General features: G+C 38.3%; 1 pseudogene and 1 gene segment (V, D, J or C); both read right to left on the bottom strand.

Annotated features, from left to right (window-relative positions):
- Positions 1-4,901: 4,901 nt before the first annotated feature.
- On the bottom strand, positions 4,902-10,757 carry LOC106000758. The segment is given in 2 exon segments: positions 4,902-5,224; positions 10,673-10,757. Coding segments are annotated over 2 exon segments (378 nt in total).
- Positions 10,758-10,910: 153 nt separating this feature from the next.
- The window catches only part of LOC106000757, a 19,245-nt pseudogene continuing 9,698 nt past the window's right edge, over positions 10,911-20,457 (bottom strand).

Raw genomic sequence — 20,457 nt, 5'->3', positions numbered from 1 at the left:
CTGATATTAGGATTGCAACTCCCACCTGTTTATGGGGGCCATTTGCTTGGTAGATTTTGTTCCAGCCTTTAACATTGAAAACATGTTTGTTTTTACGGGCAAGATGTGACTCCTGAAGGCAGATGGTAGAAGGATCTTGCTTTTTATTCCAACTAGGCAGTCTATGTCACTTAATTGGAGAGTTAAGTCCATTAATGCTGAGATATAGGACTGAGAGGTATTTGGGAATTCCTGCCATTTAATCCACCTTCTTGGGGGTTGCAACTACAGGGTTTTTCCTATTGTTCTTGGATTCTCGGTTTGGGTGCATTTTCTTGGCCTTTATTGTGGTCTTGTTGGTTTTCTATGTATAGGACAACTTTAAGAAACTTTTGTAGGGCTGATTTGGTGGAGATATATTGTGTCAATTTTCCTTTGCTATTGAAGGTTTTTATTTGGCCTTCAGTTATGAAGGAGAGTTTAGCTGGGTACAGTATTCTTGGTTGATAGTTGTTTGTCTTTAGGGCATGGCATACATCATTCCAGGCTCTTCTTGCTTTGATTGTCTCTGCTGAGAAATCTGAGGTGATTCTAATTGGTTTCCCTTTATAGATGATTAATCTTTTCTCCTTGACAGCTTTAAGGATCTTTTCCTTGGTCTGAATTGATCCTGTGTGGATTATAATGTGACAGTGGGATATCCTATTCTGGTGTGGTCTATTTTGATTTCTAAAAGCTTCTTGTATTTGAATAGGCCTATCTTTTTGTATGTTTGGGAAGTTCTCTGCTAGGATCCTGTTCAACAAATTTCCTAGACCATTAAATTCTGTTTCTAGGTGCTCCTCTACACCCATTATCCTCAGTTTAGGCCTTCTGATGGTGTCTTCCAAGTGTTGAATAGATCTTTCATATTTCTTGGAATTGTCTTGGATGATTGTAATATCTAGGCTGTCTTCAATCCTCGAGATTCGATCTTCTGCATGGTCTAACCTGCTGTCAAGACTTACTACTTTGTTCGTTATTTCTTTTCCTTCTAATTGGTCAATTTGATGGCTTCAAATTCTTTATTGAATCTTTGTTTAACATCTTGTATGGACTTCTTTATTTCCTTAATTTGGTGTTCAGTGTTTATTCTCAAATCACTTAGTTGATTGGTTATGGTTTCCTTGGACTCCCATTCCTTCTGTTGAGTTCCATTCAGCATTCACTTTGTGGTTTCCCTGACTCTCTTTATCTCTCTGTTAATAGATCCCATGAATGCCTTTAGTGATCATTGTATATTCTCATCCTGCTCTCTCAATTCCTGTATTACTCTTTGCTTAGCTTCCTCACATTCAAGCCATTCCTGTAGTTCTCTTTGAGTGCTCTCAGCCTGCTCACACCATTCCTCCCTTTCTCTTTGAATCTCAAGCTGCCTACGCAATTTTTGTATCCGTTTTTGAGTAAGTTCCTCATTGTTCATCATATTCCTGTATTATCCTTTGGTTTGCTTCCTCTCTCTCCCTATCACACTCATACAGTGTCTTTTGTAGGTTTTCAAACATTTCTGTATTGACCTTTGGTTTGCCTCTTCTCTCTCCCTATCATGCTCATACAGGGTCCTTTGTATATTTTCAATTTATTCATTTACCATGTTTACAAGCAGTGTTTGTAGAGCTATTTGGGAACTCACCTCTGGATTATTCATTATCTGTTCTGTCCCCTGATTATCATGAGTGGGAGTTGAGATACCCGGACTTGGCAGTTTTCTTGTGTTTTCCAACTTACTCTGCCCATTTGGGATGAAGGTAACAACAGTCTTGTGCTAGAACACTATCTTAAGGCAAGCATCAACCAAAGTCTGTAGTTGCACAGTCAAAAATCTGCAGATAGAATCTAGTTCAACAGATATATCTATTCAACATCAAACAACTATATATTAATGGGCTACAAACTGCAAAGAATTTGGCAAACCAGAAATTATTATGTTTAGGGAGAGATGTGGGTAAAAATAGGAATAGATATTGGAATAGATATTGGAAAGCTCAGGGAGGGTTAAGTCCTAATCTCAAAGCGGGAAATAGGTTGAATAGGTTGAAAGTAGAAAGAGAAAAAAAGAAGAAAGAGAAAGAGATAAAAAAGAGACAAGAAAAATAGAAAAGAAAAAATTACAAAGTGCAATGGTTAAAAATTATGCAAAATTGAAAACGAAATATTCAGAGAAGATCATGTATATAATAAGTGAAGGGGAGGAATATAAATGATATGTGGAAAATTAAAAAATAAAAATGCATAAAATATTATATAGATATAAAGAGGTATTACTGCTATTAAAGAATTTAAGTCTAATAGGTTTTGAATTGAGAAAATTTTTCTGGATTAAGTGTTTACACATTGGAGGATAAGGTCTAATAATCGACTATGGGTATATCTGAGGATGTGCAAAACAGCAATTAAGTCACACAAAGAAGAACGAAAGAGAAGAAAAGGTGAATAGAATGAGAAAGAAAGAAAAAAGATCAGCAGTTCAGTAGAGCTAAACAAAAAAATTTTAACAAGAAAAAAAAGAAAAATGCACACACACATATACCCTAAAATAAAAATTATAAGAAGAAGAAAGAAAAAAAGTTACTAGAAAACAAATATTTTTAAAAATTAAAAATTAAAAAAAAGTTTTTGAGACAGAAAACAATTTTTTTATAAAAGGTACAAAAAAATTTCTTTGAATTTTTTGGTAGGGGTGGGAAGATCCTGTATCTCCCTTATGTCTGTAACCAGCCTCTTGTTGGAATCTCTGGTATGCTTGTGTTTTTTTATTTTCCTGTGGCTTGGTTGGTTTCTTAAGTCAGTTTGTTTGAGCAGGCAGAAATATGCTCTGTTTTACCCAGGATTTTTTGATCCTTCTCCCAGGCTAGTTCAATGGGAGAGAGATCTTCTTTGAGTATCTCAAAAAAGGGAGATGGTTGTTTCCTCAAGTCTGGAGATGCTGTGATGAGGCTAGGTTCTAGGTAGACTTGAGGCCTTTCAGCAAACAGTAGCTTTTCCCTGTGCTAGATTGTGAGAGACTCACAGAGCCCAGCCTCGAGCCATTCTCAGGGTGTCTTTTTACTGAATTTCAATTGATTGTCAAGGCTGCTAAAGGGAGGAGCATCCCCTGGCTCTGTTAATCCAGTGAAGAAAGCCACTCCTGTGGCTAGTAGCCGGAGCTGGGTGACTTTTTCCTGGGTGGAGCTGAGTCTGGCAGGTCAGTTTGGTTCTTGTGACCTGCCAAATGACTTTAGTTTTCTTCCAAGGCCTGAGTTGGAGCTAATAGCTCAGCCGGGCCTTCAAAAGTGGAGATCTCTGGTAGTGCATGGGGGGGGGAGGAGGTGGCCTTCCTTCCTCTGCTTCCTAAGAAGGAGTGGGGGAATCTGGCTTCTACTCAAGTTGAAACTTGGTTCCTGGGTCATCTCTGGTCTGCAAACTGCAGGATGAAGATGTCTGCTCCTTGTTGGTTCTTGCTGGTGTTAAGTAGAATCTGCTTGCTAGCCGCGTCTGGCTCCTTCGTCCCGGACTCTGTTGCTCATATGGTGGCTTTGGCCACTGCCACCTCCACCGCGGTGGCTGCTGGCAAGTGCTCAGATCTGTCTCCTTGCTTGGATTTTCCCTCTCTGGCCTAACTCTCTGTACTGTGATGGTACACTTGATGTGATTCTGTCTTAGGATTGTTCACTGGAACACTAAAACTGCATTCTATGCAAGAAATTATTTAGCCTCCAGCTTCTCCACCATCTTACCAGAAATCCTTATTTATCTATCTTCAAATATACCCTGGATGGTGTCTCTGATCTTCATTTTTGCTCAAAGCTAGCACTCTGTACCTTTGACATCATCTCAACTTTTGGATTTTTGTTAGTAAGCTGTAGATAAGAGTCTCATAGCTTTTCCTGCTCAGGCTGGCTTTGAACCTTGATCTTCAGATCTCAACTTCCTGATTAGCTAGGATTGCATGTATGAGTCACCTGTGCACAGCAGGAAATAAAATCTTAAAGCAAGTAATTTATTTTCTATTTTTATATGTTGTATTGTTTTACATCTTGCTTATTTTATTCAGGAAGTTCTTTCAATTGTTTGTTCCTTTGTAAGTTCTTGAACAACTTGTTATGTTTCATACAAATTTCAGCTTTTATACTCCCAAGACTTAATGAAGTTTTATTTTATTATTTTTATGATTTCAGATGGGAGACCAAATTTAGAATCAAATTTAAGTGAATTCTAATGCCATCGTTTAGTGGGAATATTTCTGAGAATGTGGGAAATAGTGAGGATCCTGGGCTGTGAGCTATCTCAAACGATCATTATGGTCATTACCTTTGTTGTAGAAGTGAAAATCCCTGTTCCTTCTCTGATTTCTTGCAGAGTTGCAACATTAGGGTTTGTTCATTTCTTGACATAAAAAGGCGGCATCTGCACAGAGTTGAGACCTGGAGAATCCCCCAGAGTGGTTGCTGGGTCAGGTGAGAGCATCAGCAGCTCACACTGGCTTTTTCCACAGTCTGTAGAATCCCAGGTTTATGTACCCAAAACCCTAGGAGAGCTTCACAGAAGATTTTAGCACTCCTAGTTCCACTTCTCTATTTACCTAGGAGTTCAGAAGCTAATGATTAGACTCATTTCCTGTATTAAAACAAGTCCTGCTTGGAGAATTTTGACTAGATTGTGTTTTACTATATGAATCACAAAGGATGCCCTTATCTGAGAAGAGACATGGCCATGTCTGTGCTTATGGGACAGAAGAGGAGAAATGAGACAGAGATACAGAGCAGCCTTTGCAGAAAGTTGAATGATAAGCTTGCAAAAGTCATCAGAGCTAGGCTGCATGTGAGAAGCACTGTCAATAGGTAAAGGCACCAGAAAGTGCAGCTGGGGCAGCCCTGCCTCTCACTTCTGCTTCCCTTGGAGGTTTATGTTATGGGTTGTATCACTGTGTATGGTGTACTATCACACTTCTGACAGTAATAAGTGGCAAAATCTTCAGGTTGAAGGCTGCTGATGGTGAGAGAATAATCTGTCCCAGATCCACTGCCACTGAACCTGGATGGGACTCCAGAGGCCAACCTTGAAGTGTAATAGATCAGAGGCTTTGGAGCTTTCCCTGGTTTCTGCTGATACCAGTTTAAATAATTGCTAATACCCTGACAAGCTTTGCAGGAGATGGTGACAGTGTCTCCTGGAGATGCAGACAGGGAGGAGGGAGACTGGGTCATCTGGATGTCACATCTGGCACCTTGCATTTGAAACATAAAAGCAGATAAACAAAGTTATTCATGTTACTACAGGACTTCCCTGAAGCCAAGTCAGCACATGCCATAATGGATAGAGGAATGTTATCCTTCCTTACCTAGAAGCCAGAGCAGGAGGAGCCCCAGGAGCTGAGCAGGAGCCCTCATGTCCATGCTGTGTGCTGACTGGGACTGAGTGCTGCACAGGGTATGAACAGCCTATATGAAGTCATTGTGACAGTGGGATGTGATTTTGGCATATGCAAAATGATGGAAACAGCAGCAAGACTAGCCCATCTCAGGAAATCATCACAAGTATATGATGCCCAAGTATCTTAGTTTAGAACAGAGAATGTGATTTACCTACACATCACAAGTCATGATCAATCCTCTGTCCTATGAATATGTCTGTTGGTGCCTTCAGGGTGAGTACCTGGTTTACTTGAGTGTCTTAATTTCAATTCTATGTAACAACATGAAAGAGAGTATTAAAGAAAAAAAATGAGTGTTTCATGGTCAGGATATCAAAATACCTGTGAACATAATACAAAATAGAGTTTTAATTTAAACTATTCTAATTTCTCTATACATCTCAACATGTGACTGACAGAGCAGAAAACATAAGCAGCTGTATTTTCCAGGAACTAGTGCTTCAGTCTATTCCAAAATGCACATATAAACACAAGATAAAATATGATCACAGGCTAACACCTATAATCCTAGCTGCTCAGGAGGCCGAGATCTGAGGATCATAGTTCAAAGTCAGCCGAGACAGGAAAGTCTGTGAGAGTAATCTCCAATAAACCACCCAAAAACCCAGAAATGGTGCTGTGGTTCATGTGATAGTGTGATAGCCTTGAGCTGAAAAGCTGAAGGACATCACCTAGACCAAGAGTTCCAGCCCGACAATAAAAAAAGGCTTCTCCTTTAGTAGATATATGACTGAGTCAAGTTCTTCCTTATTTATGTTACTTTACTTCATAAGATAGAAAATTATTGAAAGCAAGTATAGTACTGGTTCAAGTATGCCATGTCCTGAGGTTTGATGGCTCGAGGGCAGGAGCCACAGCTTGTTGCTACCAGAAAAGACCAAAGTTACTTCATTATTTGTGACTTGTCACAATGACCATGTCTTTTTTTTTCACTGTGGGGTTTGAACTGAGGGCCTGGGCCTTGTCCCTGAGATTTTCTGCTCAAGGCTTAAGTGCTCTACCACCCTGAACTAGAACTGCACTTCTGATTGTCAGGTAGTTAATTGGAAATAATTTTTTCATCGACTTTCTTGTCTCAGCTGGCTTCAAATTGTGATCCTCATATCCCAGACTGCTGAGTATTAGGATTACTGGCATAAACTACCAGTGCTCAGCTTCATTATGGATTTTTAGTGTCTCACTTTCTCAAATGCCATACTGTGTTAATGTCTCATGTTCTCAAAAGGGCTGTAATACATCCATAGTTCAAGTACCAGTTTATTATTCGAGATCAAATTCAAGGTAAATCACGTTTAAACTCCATCCCATTAAGTACCTGTTCATTAGTCCTCTTACATCTGTTTCTTATCACATGTGCCCAAATTTCTTTTACTGCCTGGAGATGAGAGGGGCTCACCTCTACTTTCTATACCTGCAGATCAGAACTAGTACCCTAAAGTAGCAAAGGAGAAATAGGATAGCTGCTGTGAAGGTTGAATAGCATTGTGAATAATTTTAAATATCTCTTTGTTTCTGCATTAGTCTAGGTGTGAGAGGGAGCCACAGATATGTTTGGGAAGTAACTGAATTAGTTGGTGTAATCTAGGTATTCAGGATGACACTATGGCAACTTCTGATTATTTAAATGGGATTGCTAGATTTGGCACCTCAAAAATGAGGTCTGTTAATTTTCAGACCAATGACTTTCAGCCATTGGAATTTGTAATCGGGTTGAAACAAGACTAAGGGCAGGGGGACAAAGCCCCAGGTACTGTGTTCTGATCTCCTCCCAGGGAGGATGCAGGTACTGTATTCAAGAAAGGATCAGAACTCTGGGAAATCTATGTGGCCTGCGGATTCAGATCCAGTGAATGTATGTCTAACTTTTGTCCAGCCTTTCCTCTGGGTGTTTGAAGAACTTATCTCAAGACCTGATTCTTTTCTAATATCTTAATGACCTTATACATTCTCAAGAGTCTTCTAGAGTTTCTTTGCAATCCCAGTGATATTTGTAAACATTTATTGACTGTACAGTTAATCAAGAAATTAAGACTGCAGTAGAAAGTTCTCTTTTAAGTCATTGTTCTATCTAGATCTCAACTTATATCTATTTACAATCTCTGGGGCTCAGAGTGGTGCCTGGTTGATGATCATGGAGGAAAGGGAAATCTTGAACCCCTCCTAACCCAAGTCCATCCTGGATTTTAAATTTCAGTGAATATTTGTGAAAAGATCCACACTCCTTCTTCCATATTATGAGAATACATAATCTGAATGTGAAAGTGCATTGCCAGCCCAGTTAAGGTACAAGCATGCTACCTGTCTGAAAAATAAAAATGAATGAGGAAGGGCTCATGTGGTAGAACACTTGTATAGGTGTCAGGAAGCATTGACAAAATAAATACAGTCTCCACTTTGTCACTCAATGTATTAAACATACACATCCTGTTTTTGTAAGAATCAATATAGTTTAAAATGGCTTTGTTGTCTGCTTTCTTTCTGAATTTGCATTGAAAGCATATTGATTAAAAGAATATTGACAGAAAATAAACCACATTTCATAAGCTTTACACTTATATGAATTGTACCTTAAAAATTCTAAAACCTATTATAGGTTATTGAGGACTGTAATGAGATTTTTCCTCACAAGAGTCCCTGCCTTTGATTCTGCTAGATTGAGCCATGAAGCATGGGGGTGGGGGGAGGAGGCAGAGGGTATCAGTTTAGTCCTCTCAACTTCTGAAGTACTCTGAACCCAAGTTCAACACTGCTGATGTGGTACTGGTCCAGGTTCGTCCCCCCTCTTGGTCTTTGGCTCTGTGAAGATACCAATGGAAGTCCATTGTGTCAGACCTCATCTTTATCTTTTTTTTTGTAAGAGACGATTATTAATTACAAACAAATGGAACTGAGAATTTTGAGGCCTCTTAATTCCAACTTTTACATTCATAATTCTGAGCACACACTTGGGAGCTTGCATGAACTTCTTGAAACACTAAATGCTCATTTTCTGATATTATCTCATTTCTTCCTTGTCTTTGAGATCATCTTGCTCTTGAATTTTTATGTTTCTTCTGAGAAAAGGTAGTAGATACCTTTTCTAACAAATGGAAATTAAGTTGAAGAGGACGGACTTGCCAATAGAATTGGAGCTTCAAATCTAGGCTGGCTTGAATGAGGCAGGGGTTAAGACATTTATAATGTTTGAAGGACAGACTATAGAAATAGTTTTCCTAATCCTCAAAGAAACAACTGCCCAATAAATAAGTGGACTAAAGACTTAAAGAGAAATTTCTCTGAAGAAGAAAGAAGGATGGCCAATAGACACATGAAGAAATGCTCAACATCTCTCGCCATAAAAGAAATGCAAATCAAAACAACATTCAGACACCACCCCACTCCAGTTAGAATGGCAAAAATCAAGAACTCTAACAACAACAGATGCTGGAGGGGATGGGGACAGAAGGGAACCTAACTTCATTGTTGGTGGGAATGTAAACTTGTTCATCCACTTTGGAATGCAGTATGGAGGTTCCTCAAAAGACTTCACATATGACTCAGCAATCCCACTTTTGGGCATTTACCAAAATGTTTACAAACAAGACCACACTAAAGGTACCAGCACCACTATGTTTATTGCAGCATTATTTACCATAGCTAAGATATGGAACCAAACCAATTGCCCATCAGTAGATGAATGGATCAAGAAAATGTGGTATATATAAACAATGGAATTCTATGCCTCCATCAGAAAGAATGACATTGCCCCATTTGTTAGGAAATGGAAAAACTTGAAAAAATTATATTAAGTGAAGTAAGCCAAGACCAAAGAAACATAGGTCCCATGGTTTCCCTAATTTGCAATTTCTAGTATATGTATGAGTCAAGCAGAAAAGTTTAGATAATGTGATGTCAGGAAAATGAACCCTTAGATATGTATTTTAATGTTTTTTTTCTTTCATGCATGTGTTTCTAATGCATTTATAAGATTATTTCTTTGTTGCTTTGTATGTCCCTCCCCCACATTATAACCCCTGCTTTAACTATATTTGATGTCAGTATAACTTGTGGAGGAGATGGGGAAAGACCAGTTGTTTAAGGATACAGGTGGACCTGTTGCAACAATGAGAAGTACAAGTTGTCATGTCAACAAGGAGCTTTAGAACCTTGGTGCACGGGGGGAGGGGAGGAGTAATGGGTTGGGGTGGGGGGAGGCTGGGAAGGGAAGTGAAGTATAAACAAATTAGGAGGCTACAATGCTTGATAAGAAATGTACGCATTATCCTGCCCATATAATTGTAACCCCTCTGTACAGTATGTTCACAAAAAAAAAGAAATAGTTTGTCCGGTAAGCTGGATATTTTTGAAGTAACCAATAGAAATATCACTTAATACAGATGTGCTTGGAGTGGAAAGAAGACATTAGCTTGCAGAAGATCAGTGGCTAGCATAAATTGTGTTGTAGATACTTTAATACATAAATTCAGAAAACCTCAAAAAGGTCATTTTTATTTCAGCAGTTGTTTTAGTTTCTATGAAAAAACTGATTGAAAATAAGCTATTTTATAATTTAGTGAAGTGGAATGTCCAAAATAATTAATGGGCACTCCTCATATGTAACGATTTGTTTCAACTATTAAATCAGAGACACAGTGCCGTGGGTATTTTGCTGAAGCTAAGAAGAACAGAATGCTAGATTGAAAAGAATTCTTCCTTTAGAAACTGGCTGCATCAGAGAAGTACTGTCAACAGGTAGAGGAACTAGGAGAAGCAGCTGGGGCAGGCCAGCATCTCACTTCTGCTTTCCTGGGAGGGTTTTTTTTTTTTTAATCATGGCTTGTATCTCTGTGGGAGGGTAACTCATATGTTGTTGACAGTAATAAGTGGCAAAATTTTCAGGCTGAAGGCTGCTGATGATGAGAGAATAATCTGTCCCAGATCCACTGCCACTGAATCTGGATGGAACCCCAGAGGCCAAACTAGTTGCATAAGAAATCAGAAGCTTTGGAGCATTCCCTGGTTTCTGCTGATACCACGCTAAATAATTGCTATCCTGACTCCTTTACAGGAGATGGTGAATGTGTCTCCTGGAGATAAAGACAGGGAGGATGGAGACAGGGTCATCTGGATGTCACATCTGGCAACTGGCATGGGACACATAAAAGCAAATATCTACATTATTAGTCACGTTATTATAGGACTTCCCTGAAGCCACAGGCATCACTAACTACACAGGGTGAGAGAAGTATTATCCTTCCTTGCCTGGGAGGCAGAGCAGCAGAAGCCCCAGGAGCTGAGCATTGGTCCTCATGTCCATGCTGTGTGCTGACTGGGACTGACTGCTGAACAGGTGTGAGCAGCTTATTATGAAGTCATTGTGGCAATAGGATGTGATCTAGGCAAATGCAAATCAGCAGGGCTGGGCAAGATTGGATATAGATGCAAAGCTGACTCATCTCAGGAAATCATCATAGGTCCATGGTGCCCATGTGTCTTTGTTTTAGCCGAGGTAATATGATTCATTCAAACAGGACAAGTCAGAATCAGTCTGCTGTCCTATGGGTAGATCTGTTGGTGCCTGCAGGGATGAGGTCCTGCTTTTCCTGTGTGTCCTAATCTCAATTCTCTGTAATGACTCTAGAAAGGGATAAGATAAAGGCAAAATGAATGTTTTATATAGGTATATGGAGGAAGTGAAGAGAGAATAGAGTTTCTGGACATTTTAAACTGGTTTAATATCTTTATGGATTGGAACATTTTCCCTGCCATAGCAAGAGAGATATAAGCTGTTTTTATTTCTCAGTCTATTCCAACACACACATACTAATGTAAAATGAAATGTGGATTCTTACTGGGCCCCATTGGCTCACACCTGTAATCCTAGCTACTCAAGTGGCTGAGATCTGAGGATCATGGTTCATAGCTAGTCTGCGCAAGAAAGTCCATGAGAATCCTATCTCCAATTAACCACCAGAAAAATGGAAGTGGCACTGTGGCTCATGTACTAGAGCATAAGCCTTGAGATGAGGAATTCTGGGATAGCGCCTAGGCCCAGAGTTCAAACCCCTTGCCCATTCCCCTACCCCCATAAATGTGGATTCTCCTTAAGATCAGGTATAAGACTGAGGCAAACTTTCCCTTATTTGGCTTTACTATATAAATTAGAAAAACACTTAAAACAAGGGAAGCAATTATAACCACATGTTATCAATGTACATGCTATGTTTAACTATCTTACAATGACATACAATAATTTAAAAAAGCAAGGAGATTAATTTATCAAAAATCTGCTTCCTCCCATGGAACACTAATAATGAAGAAACATGTAGTCTCATGTGGAAGGTAGTCAGAACCAAATCAGTCAGTAAGAGAAAGGACATTGAGACAAGGTCTTTATATATCATGTTGTTTCTTTCACATTGGTCTGCCAGTGTTAAGAAATCTTCTCTGGGTCTTCATTATGTTTTACCCTTGCAAATAAACGGGATGATACCCAGGCTCTTCCTTTCTGTTTGTGAATATTAGCAATTTCAAAACTAGATCAGGTCAGACAAGTTATCTGTAATAGGTAGTGAGGAGAGCAAGGCAGAGCCCATCCTCTTAACCAGAAAAATTGCTTTGGGCCAGAGGCCTATGAGAGCTTTTTCTACCTGTGAAGAGTAAAAATTTCTACTGTCTCGAACTTCCACTGGCTGACTCTGGTGTTCCAGAGGTCTGCAGGTGAAGGGCCTGGAGAAATCACTGGCTAAATATATCAAGAGCCTATTGTTACAAGGTTGCCAGCCCTACTCCTAATGATCTTCACTGGATACTTGTGTATAAATCCTGCCACCTACTGGAATGAATGGTCAAAATGAGGACAGCATGTTTTGGTCTAAGTCAGAGCCCAAGAGAAATCTATGTGTAGATGGTTTATGAAAAGACAGCATTGGGATATGATAAATCATACAGGATTCTAAATATGAACAGAAAATGAGACCAAAAGAGTATAGTATTAGGAGAGAAACAATTGGGCAGAATGAATACATTCCTTTTCATATTTATATATATACATATATATATATATATATATATATATATATATATATGAACTCAATGATACAGAACAAAGATCCGGCTTTATTCTTTCAATTTTTGATGATTCTGTTTTCTTTACATATGGTGAATTCAAGTGTACATACTCAGGAGGGTTGAGGGAATACAGAATTGTATGGAATTGAATGTAAAAATGGTGAATAGGGCCAGAAATGGAGCTCACTGGACATGGATGGATGTGAACTATACAACTTTATATATTTCATAGGTGGAGACATGAGGTTGGGACTGGGAGTGAGGTAACAGAAGATATAGTACAAAATTATCTCATTATCCATTATCACTGTACTCATCTGATTCATATAATTATAATCCCTCTGTAATTCACCTTTATAATCACAATATAATAAATATTTTTTAAAAGATGAGTAGTACTTATAAACCTCAGGAAAAATGCAGAAAAACATAATGGAAAAACACAATTTGCCATTTTGAGGAGGAAATCAAGTTACCAATATATTAAAGATTTGACATAAGCATCATTTAAATAATTCTGAGAGATCAGGACATAGATGAACTCTTATAAAAATAAATTGCCATGAATTCAAAAAGAATAGACAACATTGGGAATAATGTCCACTGTGGGTGGTCATCGAATTAAGCAGGAATTCTTTACTTATTTTCATACACACGCAAAATACATATACAGAAAATAACATAGAGTCTATTAAGATATTATAGAATGCTGATTACAAGGTTTTAAAAAATTCAATCATGGAGTGAAAATTATGCTAACCACTGGCATTACATCCAGATAAATCCATTGTAGTTTGGATATACTATTTTTCAAAAATGCATATAATACAAGCTGGGCGACAGAGGCTTGCATTACAATGTCCTGAATGGCCTGTAGTGTTAGCTACACAGGAGGCTCAGATCTGAGGATCACGGTTCAAAGCCAGCCCGAGCAGGAAAGTATGTTTGAGACTCTTATCTCCAATAAACCACTCAGATAAGCCAAGTGGCACTGTGGCTCAAGTGATAGAGAGCTAGCCGTGAGCTGAACAGCTGAGGGAAAGCACCCAAGGCGAGTACAAGCCCAACAAATGACAAAAATTGCATCTATTACAAAAATCCTGCAGAAACATTTTAGGTATCTAAGCTACCTTACATGCTGCTCTGACTACTTCCATGATTCTTCTGTTGGGCAAATATATGTAACAAAAGGCCTATTTTTATAATCATTTTATATTTAATTGGAAACTGTGGTATGGTACCCTGATTGGTATCAGGTAGAATATTAGTACTATGTATCAATCACCCATGGAAACATAAGCATTGAAAATATGAATCTAGATTGCTACGGAGCACATACTGCTTTGGAGACAGCAGAAACAAAAAAAGAGTTACAATTATTGATCCATTGGAATGCAAACCAGTGTAAGTTGAAGATTACTGATGTATGCGATGTGTGGACCTACAAATTATTTAAAATTACAGTAAAACTTTTAAACCTAATATTTAGTGGTATAGATAATGAAGAAAAATTAGTGTCAGAAAAACTATACATTAAACAAAATTATTAGTTAGATTATTACATTTTCTACAAATGGAGAGGGATGAAAAGGTCTTGGAGCACCTACTAAAAGTCACAAAGATATAAAGTGAATGGACACAGGAGACATGTAGGGGATAAAACTTATAATTTTGAAATAACCTACTAGATATTAATGTCAGCTTCCTTTGAGTTTCTAAATGAGTAGGAACACCTGCCAGGGCATTTTGCCCACTGTTCTTCTCCTTGCCTATTAGCATTTGGGTAATAAGCAAAGATGGGGTAACTGCAGGACAGCTTGTATTTACCCTATATTACAGTCATGATGGAATATCAGAAGAAAATGCAATAAAAATAAAAAGAAGAATGTGAGAATTTCTGTTTCATTAGGCACAGGGAAAAGACAGTGTGTCAGGGCACTAACCCTATCTCCCCAAGGATCTCAAGTCTCAGCTTCCCTGGTTATGCTACAGTTACAAAGATGAGAAACATTCTGAATAGATAGGGAAGGGATCAGGTCACATAATAATGTTCATGGTGAGGCTTATTTTCAAATAATCTCTAGATAGATTGTTCTCTCCATCTTCCCTTGCCACTACATATTCTTCCGAGATTATGCAGGATCACAGCCACTGATGCAAACAATGACCATAGGAGAAATCAGGACCGAGCAGAGAGGACACAGCTGTGGCAGCAAAATCTCTGACTTATTTTCTATGAAGTTTGTGGTGGAGGCTGAAGTGCTGAGAGGGAAGTTTACCAAACTGTGGAGAGTAATAGTTGGTTATGTGAATCACAGGGAGACTGGTGATTGTCAGTGTGACATCTGTCCCAAATACTCTCTTTTGGACCCACCAGGGACCCAGATATCCAAGAAAATGGCTACCAGATGGGCACTGTAGTATCAGGATCTATTTTCTTCTGGTCCTAGGTTAAGCCATTCTTCTGGTTGGAGCTCTTTAAAAGACTGGCTTGATGTTCCTGGTGACCATCTTTCCTATACATACAGTCAAAAAGATTAGAGATAGAATAATTATCAATTCCTCAAAGACACTTTCCATCAGGAATAGAGAATGGACACACATTGCATCATTGGTCACATTAAAATGTATATGGGTAAGTGGTTTTCCAATGCAACAACCTTTAGACTAGTATAGATGATTGCTTTATTCTATACGACCCAAATCAAGTTTTAATTCTTGATGATATCACTCATCTAAACCTGCTGTTTAACCCCCCAGAAGCAGGATGAAGAGGAGTGTGTGTGGTGGCATTTTCTTGATGTCCTCACTCATCTGAATCATTCAGAAACTTTTTTTGGGAATCCTGTAAGCAGAGCTCTAAGCATCCAGCCATGGTCCAGTGGATCCTTTGAAAAATTTCAGCAAGGGTGAGAGCAAAAGTGTGTTAACAACAAGCAAGAGGATTTAAACTGATAAAAGATAAAATACCATATCTTAATAAGATTGATTATGAGTACTGAGAGTTCAGAATCAAAACTGTAATGATCTGTATTCTCCAGTTAAGTTTATACATACAAAATATGTTTATATTAAATCATTATAATTAGGCAATATCAACATAGAAAAGTAAATTACTAACAGAGTATGTAATTTTGAACATATAATTTCAAAACTTTATTAATATGCATACATATGATGTCAGAGCATGAAATATGTTCATGTCACTAGATAGAAGAAAGATATAGTGCATAATTAATTCCTCCAACCCAGACTCTTCTGAAGTGTGAATATATATTTGAAGTTCAAATTGAATGATTTGAAAGCACCTCAGTATCACCCAGCAGTCTCTTTTGCTGTGTCCTATAACTGTGAGTTGTACTTTGAACTAGGATGAAGATGGTGTCAGAATTCTCAGCTGAGCTGTCACTCTCTACCTATATAATAAACAAAAATTGGAGGAGAAGCCATTTCATACCTTATGAAGAAGCTATTCCTCATTAAAACATCACTATTAATTCCTTTGCTCATATTTTCCTTAATAAGGTAGACCATTCTTATCCTTATAATTGAATATTTCTGGCATTCACTAGATGTTGTCTCATTTTTTTTGTACTAGGATGTCTTTCTTGGAGCTTGTCCTTAGTTTTAAGTTAAATCAGCATCATCTTGCATTTTTTTGGTCCTCCAATGGAGAGATAGACATTCGTCTATCTATTAATATTTCCTATTAGTGAATAATGGTATTCCAACACTACAGGTGCATTTTGGGGATTTAAAAGTCATTTTATTTTCCAGGCAATGGAGAATTGTGTAGAAACTTCTCTATCTGAACAAGGATACATATGTTTCTGCAGAAGGAATGAGAGAAACATAAGCTTACATTAATACCTTTAATTCCATTTCCAAACCACAGTTAATTTCAATTTCCTTTCAATAGAAATGGAAAACATTTATGAGTGAATATCTTCACCATCATATATATATATATACATATACATTGTGGACAACATCCACAAACACACATACCTGCTTCTCTCTGCAATGTTTCTGTGGTCATCATCTCCTGGCCTGGGTCTGATTCCCACACTGGGATCGCTTACTAACAGTGAATATTGTTGCTTATTCTTCTTAATTAGTAATCAATTTAGCAACATTAACACTGCTCCCATGTGAGGATACACTTTGGACTTCAGTAGGCCCAAACTCCCCATGGGGAGACTTATTTTCACTCCCTTACATGAATTTCTCCTCAATCTTTGGCCCATTGCCTTAAATCCAGTCAATGAGACACATGTTTCTTTAGGCACTAAAAGATTGGGACCTGGTAGAATTTGCTGATTTGGGATCATAGTAAATTCAAGCGAATGAATGAACACTTGGTAGAAATGGGATGCCTTCTACTGAAGAAAATGGGATCAACAGTGGGTAACGATTTGGAGGCCAGTGGCTTATTCCAAATATCCTAACAACACAGGAAGCTGAGGTCTGAAGAGTCTTACCACAAACTCAACAACAACAAAAATAAAAGAGTATGTAGAGGCCAGGCCAGTAATCTCTGGCATCCAGGAATGATCAGGCAATGATACATACAATTGTGAACATTGCCTCAGATGGGAAAGGATAGTATTCTCAACTTTGGGATACAGAGGAATTACAAATTGAGCAAGGCAAATTATTATCCAAAGTTAATAGTATAAGGATTAATGGTAATGGTCTTTCTTGTAAGTCAGAACTCTTCTGCTTTTACATTGCTCTAATTTCACAAAAGTATTATGATGGTATCAGAGCAAAGAGTAACCATCTGTGCTATCAGTAATACCTGTGGGAGAGGTGAAGAATGTGTCAGAGGTTGCAATTTTGGGGATTATACTGTAACAGACAGGCCATTTCATAATGGAATGTGACCAGGGACAGAATGCAGTGGATCTGGAAGAGATCAAAATGGCATCCTACCCACAGACCCTTGATAGATGTTGTTCTTCAGCATCCAGAGACAATCATGTTTTCTGCATTTGAAGCTGATCTACTCAAATAAGACTGACAATTCTTAGGGACACTGGACCTTTACTGCACTGCTGAAATGTGCTCAGCCCTATCCAGCCTCTGCTTATTAGCATATACCCAAAGCACAGTCCACTTACTTGAGGATTTCTTCACAGCCCAATCATACACTATACTGGAGTTATTCTCCAGCACACAGCATGGACATGAGGTTCTATGCTCAGATCTGGGGGCTCCTGTAGCTCTGGCTTTCAGGTAACAAAGACAGCACTGGAAATTTGTTCAGCGCTCTGTGTTGATTTCAATCTGGCATTCTATGGAAGTTCTCCTACAACACACTTATCAATAAGGGTATTTATTTCCATGTTTCTTCTGTCAGGTGCCAGATGTGACATCCAGATGACCCAATCTCTGTCCTTCCTTGTAATTTCCATGAAAGAGGGAGAGTCACCATCTCTTGCCATACCATTCAAGCATTAGCAGTAGTTTATCCTGGAATAAGTAGAAACCAGGAAAGCTCCTAAGTTCCTGATCTACTTTACACTCGGTTTAGAATCAGCTGCTCAGTTTAGGTTAAGTTACAATGGATCTAGGACAGAGTTTATTCTCACCCTCAGCAGCCTGCCTATTACTGTCAACAAGGTTACAATACTCCTCCAACAGTGATACAAGTCATAACCTAAAACTCCCATGGAAGCAGAAGTGAGAGGCTAGGCTGCCCCAGATGCTCTTGTTTACCTGCTGAGAGTATTTCCTAGAATCAGCCAGGCTCTGAAGGTCACTGCTAGGCTTGGATACAAGGGCCAGAAAGGCTTTACTGCATCCTAACCCTCCCCTTTTTTTTCTCAGTTCCAGATGCACAGACATGATCCTGTCTGCTGGTATCCTTCAAAATTGAGGTTTTCACATATGAAGTTCAAGTGTTCTAAAATCAGGTAGTATTCATACAGAAAATGGGAGTCTTCAGATAAACAGGATTGTTCCAATGCAGTCAATTGTATTCTACACTAGATCCATTATCTTGAAATTGGATATGTGGAACCTGGGTTTGTCTGAAGCTTCTTCAGAACCCAGGGCTCCTTTAAAAGTGTAGCCTGGTTGACTCTGAGCTGTTCAGACTTGTTCTGGAAGAGATCATGAGATATATATCATGGATTAGCTCTGATCTTCAGCATCCAGAGAGAAACCTGTTGTCTGCTGACAAATCTGTACTCCTCTTATACAACTGAGATCTTTGGGGTTGTCCTGGAGTGGTGACAATAGAGACTTCTGTATGGCCTCTAATGTTGGAAATATAAAATTTGGTAGATGGGATGTATCTCAACTAAGAATGGATATTCTTTAAAGAGTTATTCCTTGCCAGACACTGGTGACTCATAACTATAATTCTAGCTATATAAGAAGTGGCAGAGATGTGAGGATCATAATTTGAAGCCAAGTAAGACAGGGAAATCTGGAAATAGAACTTTATCTCAAGACTTCAAGCAGTAGCCTTTAGCAAAAAAGCTCAAGAACTGTGCCCAAGGTCTAACCTAAGCCCCAAGACTGGCCTAAAAATAATAAGTACAATAAAATTTAATAATACAATTTTATTTTCACATCTGGGACCAAAGTAGATAAACTTCATCAAATTATATCATAAACACAATGTGAGGGATTATGTTAAACAGGTGAAAATGATCAAATGAGCAGCATTATATTCACTAAAGGTAAGCAAATATGAAAAATTATACATTCCTCCATAGATTAAACCCTTCAGTACTTATTACTGACCAGAAGCGATTGACATCATTTAGATTACTCTCAGCATGATCAAAATGGTAAATGAAGTCTGTACTTTACACTTGTGATTATGTATTAAATTCAAAATGTCTGCTTTTAGAGTTATTTACTTTGGCCAAAGTGACCATGATATTGTGGAATATAGGATTAGGGTTTTAGAAATTTAGGAATCTCTCTCAATTTCTGAGCTTTTCTATACCCAAAAGAACAGTTTTTTTTCCTTTAGGACATTGTACAAAGGAGTTGCCATTCCTCAAACCTGTTTATGAACAAAATATCTCTTCAGTGTCATCCCTTTTAAAAATCTCACTCTTCACACACCACACTTAACTTCATGTTTGCTAACAGTTTTTTTGTTTTGTTTTTTGTTGGTCGTGGGGCCTGAAATCTGGGTCCCCACGCTGTCCCTCAGCTTTTCAGTTCAAGGGGAACACTCTCCCACTTCAGCCACAGTGCAACTCCCAGCTTTTTCTGCTTATGTGGTGCGGAGAAATCAAACCCAGGGCCTAATGCATGCAAGGCAAGCACTTTACCACTGAGCCACCTTCCTAGCCCATGTTTGTTAATTTTTAAGTTATGTTTTGAAATTTTTGCCATTACAACAAAGCGATTCATACATAAAATGCATTTTGAGATATGTCAGCCCCCATTGGACTTGCCCTTTCCCTTATTTTTCTCAGTGCTGTGGCATATGCAGTGCATTCTTACCTACATTCTACTCATTTCCTCTGTTTATTCTTCTACCTCTTTCCTCCTGATCTCAAACCCTCTTGCAAGTACATTTCCTAGCACACAGTTTTTTATACCTTTACTTGATCTCAGAAAAGCAGTTTTAATTTATTTCAAATAATTTCTAACAGTTTTATAATTTTTCCTAACCAAGATGAAATAAAATTATTAGAATTAATAATTTCCATAATTTTGGTGAGTGTGTGTGTGTGTGTGTGTGCATTCTAGTGATGGTACTTGAACTCAAGACCTGGGCACAGTGCCTGTGTTTTTGTGTTCAAAACTACTGTACTACCATTTGAGCCACAGTTCCACAATTACCATTTTTCTTGATTAATTGGAGATAAAAATCTCATGGACTTTATTGACTAGGCTAGTTTTGAGCCATGATCTTCAGATTTCAGTCACCTGAGGGATTAAGAATTGGGATTTCAGGAGTCACATCTTGCCCATAAAAACAAACACATTTTCAATGTTAAAGG

The sequence above is a fragment of the Dipodomys ordii genome, unplaced genomic scaffold, assembly GCF_000151885.1.
Source record: "Dipodomys ordii isolate 6190 unplaced genomic scaffold, Dord_2.0 Scaffold237, whole genome shotgun sequence".
NCBI classification, from domain to species: Eukaryota; Metazoa; Chordata; class Mammalia; order Rodentia; family Heteromyidae; genus Dipodomys; species Dipodomys ordii.
The sequence above is the reverse complement of the archived record's forward strand: the minus strand, read 5'-3'. Positions and strand labels throughout refer to the sequence as shown.